General features: G+C 39.5%; 1 protein-coding gene across 3 annotated transcripts; it reads left to right on the forward strand.

The window, feature by feature from the left end:
- On the forward strand, positions 1-8547 carry hnrnph3 (heterogeneous nuclear ribonucleoprotein H3 (2H9)). Of its 3 annotated transcripts, none has more exons than XM_035682193.1 (11): positions 1-57; positions 1043-1135; positions 2184-2339; positions 2661-2804; positions 4107-4245; positions 5064-5263; positions 5698-5793; positions 6294-6409; positions 6775-6910; positions 7250-7306; positions 7514-8547. In XM_035682193.1, the coding sequence occupies exons 2-11, from the start codon at positions 1048-1050 to the stop codon at positions 7594-7596; spliced, it is 1215 nt and encodes a 404-aa protein (XP_035538086.1). In that variant the 5' UTR covers positions 1-57; positions 1043-1047; the 3' UTR covers positions 7597-8547. The 3 variants fall into 3 exon arrangements, with proteins under 3 accessions (XP_035538086.1, XP_035538088.1, XP_035538087.1); XM_035682194.1 differs by having other exon boundaries at positions 8-57; positions 1039-1135; XM_035682195.1 differs by lacking the exon at positions 1043-1135.
- Positions 8548-10708: the final 2161 nt, after the last annotated feature.

The raw sequence follows: 10708 nt of genomic DNA on the forward strand, positions 1-10708 counted from the left end.
CCGTCAGTGACACCTGAGGCTCGGGACAGAGCAGGAGACCGGGGACAACAGGCGACTGTAAGACAACTTCATCATTTTCATGCATTTGTCTCCGACGTCTGACACATTTCTACCTGAGCGCATATGTTGATACCCGGTGACAGTGGACCACCGTTGGGAATTGAACTAGTTTGCGTTGTACGTTTGACCGCTGTCAGTGTCCTACAGTTAGCCTGTTAGCCTGCTAATGCTAACGTTAGCTAGCATCAGAAGCTAATCCGGTGTCCAGACTGACACACAGTATTATCCTGAAGTTCAGAGAAGCGACTTAACTAGAGCACCATAACGTGTTGTTAGGGTAGATTTGGAAAGGTCTGAGCGAGCCCCTGCTGTCACGTTAGTTAGCAAGCCTTCTGGTTTACACTTTACACAGTTTGGAGGAGGAAGTCACAAACATTAGCTTATTGAACTGCTGTGACAGCTGCATACCTTGCGTTATACTTCTCAATTATTAGATATTTCCTACTGGGGCTTTGTCGTTGCATACTGGTTCTAATTCCGGCTACAGTGATTTCGTTTCTGGTGATTGTTTATGTTCATATAGGCTGTGAAACAGAGCTTTATTACATTAATATGAGCTTTCTGCGGAAATTGTGTTTTGCAGCGTATTATTACACAAATGTGTGTATGCATATTTCCCAGCTGAATGCTCCTGCCCTGTTTCTAATGATACATGTACAAATACGAGTAACACTACGTCATTATTGCACACATATAAAGAATATACAAATATGTATAATGAATAGTCAATGCACATTTAAGCCACAGAAAAATAAAAGAGCAGTAAGTTACCTAATGTAAGACTATTTAGACTCAAAGCAGGTCGCCTATATGTATGGAAGGTATCTGCACAGGTAATGGGCAAAATAGTTTTGTCCTTAGTTTAGACTTTGTGCCCAGGGACTCTGCACAATGAGGAGTTCTGGAAGTTATTTGATTTTCTAAAAGTATTATTGGCCCAGTAATTGAATGTGTTGCTGCTGTGTTGTGCTCTGTGAGGCAGCGAGGATGTCTTTGAATGAAGAGGGTTATGTGGTTCGGATCAGAGGACTGCCCTGGTCCTGCACGCAGGAGGAAGTGGCCAGTTTCTTCTCTGGTGAGAATACACACTCATATCTTTAAGGCTTGAGGCATCAACACTGTTCGTTAAGTGTAAGACTGAAATGAGTTCATAAACTCAGCTCTTTTGCTTAATGTTGACATTGTGATGTGTCTTCACGTTCACACTGTGTTTAGAAATATGAGCCTAAAGCATCAGAATCACACCAGGTGAATTATAACGAATTGTGGGAGTCAAAAAGTATTTTAAAATCTAAATTAGTTTTAGTGTTTTAGTCACTTTGGGATTTTGCTGCCAGAAAGTTTTTTTATTGGTTGTCTGAGTGTAAGTGGAATGTAGCTGGCCTCATTGACATTTGATGTGTGAATGTGTCTTTCCATCACCGTGTTTTACACACAGAAATGACTTAGGTTTCTCAACGTCTTCTGAGCTGTTACTTAATCTTAAAAGTCGGGTAAGCGACTCTTGAGAAATCCAGTACCATGGCCGATACCATGACGCAGTGCGAACAATGACATGACAAGTAATGTAACTAATGTTAGCTGTGTTTTGGGGTTGCATATTGTCGCTTAAGTCGCTGCCGTCTCTGCAGCTAACATGCAGAGACGACAAGACAGTTTCCCAGAGCCAGCACACGATACTCACAACTCTCCTGTTACTGTAGCGAACATCACAACAACAGCATATCTTGGCAAACTAGAAAGTACTGTCCTTGGGCAAGTCATTTAACACTCCCTGACACACAAATCCTGGCTCGCTCCAATCCACTTTGTTCCCAATTTGCCGGACTGTGTACAAACACCAGATTTTTCTTCAGCGCACGCAGCGCTAGAGGACCAGTAGGGGATTTTTGACTGAATTTGAAAAAAGTGTATTGAATTAGAATCGCATTACCTAGAATCGCTTACCCCACCATTATTGTTTCAGATTTCACATGACTGTAGCCATTAGAGAATGAATGGTATATAGTTTGATTGTACTTAGTGGAGCTTCAAGCAGCTCAAATTAGATAGGATCCACTTGTACCCTCTGTTGGGAGTTTTTTTTATGGCAGGAAATCTCAATCAATCTTACTTTTTTACAGACTGTGACATCGTTGGTAAAATAAACGGAGTCTGTTTCACCTACTCTAAAGAAGGCCGTCCCAGTGGAGAGGCATTTATTGAGCTGAAAACAGCAGAGGATTTCAAGAATGCCCTCGCCAAAGACCGTAAATACATGGGACACCGATACATAGAGGGTAAGAAATATAAACAGTCATTCCAGACAGTTTATCTGTGCCAACTTTCCATTTGAATAATTGCTGTATTATATGAGATTACGGATCCAGTCAAAGTACAACTTACTGTTGCTGAGATGTTGTTCCCTGTGTTTTTGAAATGCATGTCAATTTTTGTCTTGGCTCAAATATATTGTTTACTGTGTATAAATAGACATTACACAGCTTGTGTGGATGAGCTTTGACTCAAACGAATAATAGTTTGTATCTTTCTAAGTTTAATTGTCCTTTCAGATCTTGACGTTTGACAAGTGTGTCGATCTGTCTTTGTGTCTAAATCAGTGTTCAAGTCAAACCGTAGTGAGATGGACTGGGTGCTGAAACGTAGCGGTCCTGCCGACTACGACAGCTGCAGTGGCTGCATGCTGAGACTTAGAGGCCTTCCCTTTGGCTGTAGTAAGGAGGAGATTGTTCAGTTCTTCTCAGGTACAAACTTTTGTCTAATTACTCTGTTGAATTGTACTTATATTACACTGTTTATGTTCAACTTAGGGACAGTTTTTATAGATACGCTGTTAACCAAGTATTGTAGTTTTTTCCACTGTTAACACCACAGTTTAAGGGTTTAAGGACAGAACTGCAGCTAGGTAACAATCAAATGAGGCAAAACCACTAAAAGAAATTTCAGGTAGGCTCTGAATACATTTCACTCATTTCTTGGTCAGTATTTATGTTTTATAGCCCTTTATCACATAAAATCTGTCCATAGGCTTCAGTAAATAAGGCCAACAAACAGTTCCAATGAAATGAATCAACTATCAGTTCCTTAAATTGTCTAATTACCCAGGTAGAACTTATTATAACTTCTTTAACATTATTCTGATAGAAAATAAAAGTGGAACAACAGTCAACTTTACATTTACATGCTTTCATAAACAGTTTACCATTATGTTAGGAAATATGAACAAATCCAAAGTACTGCCAACTGCACTTTGAACGGTGCTTTCCACTTTGCTGATTAACCCAACAGCATAAACATACACTAACATTTGCCAACGCACAACACTATCTTTTCACATTTTGGATCTCTCTCTTACAAAGTGGTATTAATTTGACTGCTAGTCAGCTAACATGTCTGTGTGTCATGGCCCAAAGGCCTAATGTATGTTTGTTCTTGTAGTATAGTCATAATGTGTTGGCTAATGTGTCCTTTTGTTGAATTGTTAGTATGCCTCTTACCATGTTACTGTTATGTTAACACATTATTTAACCTGCTTATGCTACATGACCTTGATATCATGCCTCCTGAAGGGGGTTAAAAGATAGAACGGGCTGGGCTGGTTTGGTTTGGCTGAGGAGAGACAGTCCCATGACACTGATCTGGGGTCAGTACTATAATCCTGTTAACTGGCAGCCTTTTATCTAGGATAATCAATACTGAAATAAGAATTATTAACAGCCAGTGTCACTCAACACTAATAAATAAGAACTTTGGCATTGGCCTAAATTTGGTTGTGTATCAGAGAAAAAGTTTAATCTGCATTACTTTGATTTTATAGCTGCTGACTCCAGACCAGTATTTGTTTAATTCCCCCTGCTGGGCACCTTACAAGTGTAAATTAAGTCTTCTGAGATGCCCCCTTTTTAATGCAGTCTTATCAGATACTACAGCTGTCATGACATATTAATCCTGAAAGCTCCAGTGTTGCAGTGGGTGTTGTTCTATCTATTCTACATATCTATCAGTCTACCTACCGACCTATGTATTTATGTGTGCTTGGGTTGAAGGGTTGAGAATCGTGCCAAATGGGATTACTCTGCCAGTGGACTACCAGGGGAGGAGCACAGGGGAAGCCTTCGTGCAGTTTGCCTCAAAGGAGATAGCAGAAAAGGCTCTGGGGAAACACAAGGAAAGAATAGGGCACAGGTGGGACAGACGGGAAAGGGACGGGCTGGACTGGGTTGGGCTTCCATTGTAGTATTTAATGGGTGGTCATGTTAGAGTAATTGTGGTGTTAATGGGGTCAATGTTAAGAATGGGTTGGTGTGCTAGAAACAATTGTGGTAAAACAATGATAAAGTTTAAATGAATTGGGTGGGTCATGTAATACTTAATTAAAATGCTAATGGGAGGGGTTTAATGGGTTCATGTATTGTAACTATGGTGACATGTTGAATAATGGGATGAAAGATCATGTATCTAATCTATAAATTGAAGGTGGTGTGAGTATTTAATGCCATAGACAGTTTTGTTGTTGGTCAGATAAGACCTGTGAGCTCTATTTAATTTTGTTAGAGCAACATTTGGCACTTCCTTTCTATCCTTCTGTACATGTATCTCATAGATAATTTACTGTGGAAGAGGGGATTATGTGTAGAAGTACAGCAGAGGACAGTGAAGGCAGCCTCTACCATTAAAGCATCAAACATTAAAATGATCAGTGCAACACCTAAATAGATTTTCTTTACGTTAAGTAACAAGAGGTGAGGTTGGCGTAGAAATCCTCTACTACAGCCCTAAGCCCAGCTAATGATGAGACTTTGTTGAGGTTCAGTCATTCAGACGCTCCAGGTTAGAACTACTAATTAGGAATGGAATAGACCACTATTTAGGATATTTGTCTTTTGTGTGTTTATCTTCTCTCTCTGTGAATTATGTCTATGCATGTAACCCAAGCTGAGCCATTTCTACACCTTAACCCTCTCCTCTGCCCCCCTCCACCCCATGGGCTTCTCATATTGCAGGTATATAGAGATTTTTAAGAGCAGTCGTAATGAGATCAGAGCCTACTATGAGCTGCCGCGGCGGGGAATGGGAGGCCAGAGACCAGGGCCCTACGATAGACCCATGATGGGGGGCCCCAGAGGAGGGTTTTATGGGCCCGGGCCTGGCCGCGGTGGGGCTCTGATGGACACCATGAGGAGCGGAGGGGGCTATGCAGGAGGTAAGCAGAGTTTCTTATTTCGGTATGAATGTTGAGAGTGGAGTGGTTGACTAAGATATAAATATTAACTTTGTCATATGTGTGAGATGAACAAGCCTATTTCAAATTCCTACTCCCTTATGAAGGAATGGATATTCTGTATTAAGTATGGTAACAGTGTTGTAGCTGGTTCATTTCTGCTTTACTGTTCAACTTTCATATTTTTCCATTTTTACAAAACAACACAAAAGCAGTCAAATCATGAACATACAGTCAAATGTATAAAGACGAGACATTTTTCATTTTTTTCCACATTTATAGTGTCCTTATTTTTATGTTTTTGAACCACCAGTAAACAAAGTCTTACACTCCAGTTGGCCTGTGTTTCAGTCTTGTTTTTGAGCCCTGCTTCAGTTGTGTCGTGTTTCCTGTGTTACACTTTGTGTTGTGTCCAGGCTACGGTGGCTTTGACAACTACAATGGTTTCAACAACTACTGCTTTGGCAACGGCATGTTTGACGAGCGAGTGAGAGGAGAGAGGGGAGGAAGAGGTAAAGTCCAAAATTGATCTAGCCTCTGGGATTTAGACGATCTGCTGGGTTAATGTTTGACAGCATCGTTTTATACCGACAGTGAAACATCCCTGCTGAAAGTCTGAAGTCTTTTCTAATAATTGTTTTTGTTTAGTTTACATTTTATTTCTCTTACAAATGAATGATCTTTTGGTGCAAATCTCAACATTTCTACACTTAAACATTTTTACCTTTGACATTGTGGATATGCATAAATAGATAATTAAGAATTAATAAAATAGAATCAGGAGTGAGTTTCGTAGCTTGAAGCCCTTAAATGAAGCCAAGACCTCTCATTTGAAGCTATATGAAGAATTCACACATTTAACAAGAAACATTAATAACTTATCTGCAGTACATCTTTATTGTTTCATTATCATCAAGTTAATAGTTGGTATGTATCAGATTATGTCTCAATTCTAAATTACCAAAGGTCCCATTGTGGTGATCTGTGGCTGTGTTTGTGTGTTTTGGCTCAGGGATGGGAGGCCACGGTTACAGTGGGCAAGCTGATGGTTGTTCAGGCTTCCACAGTGGCCATTTTGTCCACATGAGGGGTTTACCTTTCCGTGCAACAGAGGGAGACATCGCTAAAGTAAGCACACACACACACACACACACACACACACACACAGACAAGTTACTTTTATTGTTTGTCTTTCAAACAGTGAGGCTCTGTGCAGGTTATCTGCAAAGCCTTTAAGATCACTGTATTAAGTTTACTCAAAAAAGGCCTTAGTGGCTATTAAAGAAAAGCCTTAAATTCAATTTTCTAGGTCTCAAATATTTTCTCCTGCTTGATGTTAGTTATAAAATGTTTTTGTTTGTGGGCCGACGTTCTACTCATAGAAACTAAAAGTGGGATTACAGAGGAGAGACAAATGAGAGAGGCCTTGTGTCTCCCTGTTCATGTCTATATACATCTTTGTATATATTTGTTTTTTTTCCTTCTTCATATAGTTCTTCTCTCCTTTGAATCCACTGAGGGTCCACATTGACGTGGCTCCTAACGGCAAGTCCACTGGAGAAGCAGATGTGGAGTTTCGCTCCCATGAAGACGCTGTGGCAGCTATGTCCAAAGACAAGAACCACATGCGTATGTCCTCCTTTTCCTCTTTAGCTCGTCTGTCCCCTTTGTTGGATCTTGTGGCACCACTTTTTCACACTACGTTATGTGTTCATGACACAAATCTACTTGTTGACTAAGTTATATCTAAAAAAAGAATAAAAGCACAAACCATTAACCATAAAACAAATGAAACCGTCTAAAAAGGGAAATACCATTTTTATAGCAAATCAGAACGCTGTGAACTAAACAACAACGTACAACTTGAACTAGTTGGGAAAGTAACCAGATGGATTTCATTGACATTTAATAGCAGAACAACAGGTTTTTGATAAGAATGATGTGACGATGTTGATGTTTTCCCCACAGAGCATCGCTATATTGAGCTGTTTCTAAACTCAACAGCCAGTGGAGCAGCTGAAATGAGTGAGTTTTCATTCACTTTTGTGATAAAATAAAGTTAGGTAATTCCTTTGTATGCTGATCAGGAATGGCTGCTGTATTTATTTGTACAAAAACTTTACTTATTGGTTTTCTGAATGTCAGTTAACTGTCTTCTAGTTGAATTCGTTATAAGCGAGAAATAAATGTAACCCTTTTTCCACTGACCAATCTTTTCAAAATCCCCCTCAGGTCGTGGCGGCAGCGGTGGTTACTATGGTAACTCAGGAGGGGGCGGAGGCTCCCGAAGCAGCGGGCTACGAGGTGCTTACTGATGATGTCATCCCACTCTTCCAATCCATCCTGACGTTTGTTTTGCGTCTCTGTAGGCCACATTTACTCGATTACTGTTTCTAAGCAGGAGAGCTCATCTGAAGCCTCTTTTTTTTAGTGAGCAGATGTTCTTTTTATTGTGGGGTTGGACTAAAACTTCACTTCCAATACTTTAACAAGAACTTATTACACCATTCTTAAAAGCATAAGAAGAACAAAAACAAATTGTTGACATAAAAGTTCTGGAGCTGTTGTAGCACATGGTTGATGGGTCCTTTTTTGGAGATTTCAAGTTTTAAACTATTTGATATTGTAATATAGTTTTCATGGTTCACATGAAAAGTACATTTTCTCTGGTGATCTGATTAAGAGAAAATAATATGTATTTGTTTTTCCAGAGTTTTAAATTGCATTGGAAGGGCAGTAACTGATTGTGTTACAGTCTTCAGTGATTTTTTTGGGGGATGCACTTTAATTTGTCTTGTTTCACATCTCACTGTTGGCAGGAGATGTAAGTCAGTGCAGATCCAGCATGGAGACAGAACGTTACAGGAACACAGATTAGCAGCTGTGGGATTTGAGGAAAGAGTCATTTTGTTTAGCTCTGCATTGTTTGGACCGAAGGAGGCGAAACAACGCCATAACTAGTATCTCTCTTGGTTAAGAATTTCAGTTTAAAAACGTTATTTAAGTCGTTTATTCTGCTTTGACCATTCTTTAAAACACTGATTCAAACTGGATTTCACATTAGCTCTCCTGCTTTGAGAAGTTTGATAAATGTGAGCAAGTGTGTTTTTTATGAATGTTTTCACAGTTCATTGCAGAATTTAAAAAAGTTGAATATTATATTCCACTCTCAAAGAGTGGAAGCAAAATAAAGTCTATATTTGAGCTGTAAGATAGCTTATGCAGCTGTTGTACATTTTGCCTAATAAATTTTATATTTAATTCTCTTTTCGTCTCCCTGACATCACTTTTGAAGAACTACCTGTGTTACGGTTGTGAAAACAAATAAACTATTTTTATTGAATCCTTTGCTCATGAGGTGTGTAAGAGAACCAGAAAACCAAATCAGAGTTTGCTGGTTTCAGTGTGACAGGAAAAAGACAACAGTAAACAACATGAAAGTTTCTGTCTGTATGTATTTAATCAGAAACTGCTACACAGTCAAGGCAACATATTGTTGGCAATAGAGTTAATATTAAACTGGCAGGATTTAGTAAGCTCAACAGCCACAGTGATTATCAACATTATGTATATACAACATACGGTGGTATCAACACTGTACAAGTCCCATTGAAAGAAGGGAGATTTATAAGAGCAACACTGTACAAAAATGGTTCAGGCCAGGGTGCAATTCTGAAACATTTGCCTAGAGTACTTAAGTGATGATATGTGAGTTTTTAAATATTTGAAACAGGGAAAACACTTCTTGAACTGAACCCAGGCCTGTTTTATCTTTTCATGGGAATGAATACTTCCAGTTTTTTTGAAAAATCACAGGTTGTAAACAATGTATACAAGTACAAAACGTGTGCAGAGGAACTCGTATCATAACCCGTCACTGAAGACTGTACTTTAGTCATCAGTACTAGTTTGCCAACACAAACCCAACACGCCTCAATCTTATCTTAAAAAACAGGAACAAAAATGGTTTAGAGTTTCAAATGTTCCCTCTCAGGAATGGAGCAGCAGTAAAATGTGGTTCTTTTGTAACCGTCTCCATCTGCACAGATTACAACTTACTTCAAAGGGAAAGCTCAAACAAGTTCCCCGGACTTCTAAAAGTAAAAATTAATAAATAAATGATTTCAAATTAATCACAGGCAATATAGGATTGGCAAGTGTTTAAAGAGATTTTGTGGCTATGTTGTCAGAAGTGTGTAACACTTAAGTCTGTTCTGAACCACTAACTAGTAAGTGGAGTGGTCATGTTGTCAGCTAGCCGTCAGTGGTTCGTCAGAGCCAGTTAGACAGACGGACACCAAAGATGACAGCATCTGTTGCTCTTATTAGTCCTTTCAGCAGCATCCACTGAATTAGTGTCAACAATCAGTGAAATGTGCCTTTAATCTAGGCTGCTTGCTTGGCTAGTATAGGCTAGTGTTGCTACTTTGAAATAATTAGTTTTAGAGTTTCTCTACAGAATTTTTCTCTGTAGAAATACAGGGCTCATTTTGGCAACATGAGAGCACAAGTATGTAATATTCATTGCAATTACACAGGCACAAATGGCACCAACCTTTTTTTTAAAAACGGTTTTCAGTTCCTTTGAAAGCCACAGCCCCTTGGGGAACTAGTTTAGTCATAGTGTCAGCACAGCAAAATTTGCTTGGAGCAGCGAACGTTCCTGGAATTAGTTTGCAGAAAATGTCTCATTGCACATCAGACGTTCTGAGGAAGATGTTCTTGCTCGTGTGAAACGACTACAATTCAAACAGCGACAGAAAAGAATAAGACCAGTTTTACTTTGACACATTCGGATCTCACCACAGCCAACTGAACAGAAATATATCCAGTCAGAAGTTGGGTTTAACCTGTCGAGCTGATTCGATCCTTTGTGCCTGTGTAAATGCTGCCCTATACTTTGTGTTCATTTCACTCCACCTCAAACGAGGGTGCTCTGGAGTCAGAAAACACCAACAGTAACAAGGCCACCATACTGTATATATAAATTATATAATCTCATCTGTTTGGCTATACACTTACTGTATACAGTTTGAGGCTTGATACATACATTACAATGATTCAGTACTACATAAGGTTTGCTTCACAAAGAAAACAACATCTGCATTTAGCTGCAGCAGTGCTCATCACAGTGCAGTTTCAGTTCATTGTCAAGTTGTTCCTGCTTTCATAACTAAACTCTACAGGGGAATTTACCCAAACCTGACCTAATGAGTATAGTGTGTGCAGGCAACACAGCAGCATATATTCATACCTGTTGTGCATTTTGGAGTCTGTTGCTCTAAGCCTGGCCAGTGCAACACCTGGATCGAGCCAAAGGGAAGACAGTTCCGCTAGGCATGACTTCTTCCACCAAGGTCACTGATACACTGATACCTACACTGTGTAGGCAATGTGTCACTGTAAATACATGGCTTTACCTGTATA

Source organism: Morone saxatilis, unplaced genomic scaffold, assembly GCF_004916995.1.
Source record: "Morone saxatilis isolate NCDOM2014 unplaced genomic scaffold, NCSU_SB_2.0 Contig11, whole genome shotgun sequence".
NCBI lineage: Eukaryota > Metazoa > Chordata > Actinopteri > Moronidae > Morone > Morone saxatilis.

Bases quoted from the DNA above. Each gene is read 5' to 3' on its own strand.
- hnrnph3 (XM_035682193.1), top strand. From the start codon at position 1,048: ATGTCTTTGAATGAAGAGGGTTATGTGGTTCGGATCAGAGGACTGCCC. The intron at 2,340-2,660 runs GTAAGAAATATA...TGTCTAAATCAG, and splicing joins GGGACACCGATACATAGAGG to TGTTCAAGTCAAACCGTAGT. The intron at 4,246-5,063 runs GTGGGACAGACG...CTCATATTGCAG, and splicing joins AAGGAAAGAATAGGGCACAG to GTATATAGAGATTTTTAAGA.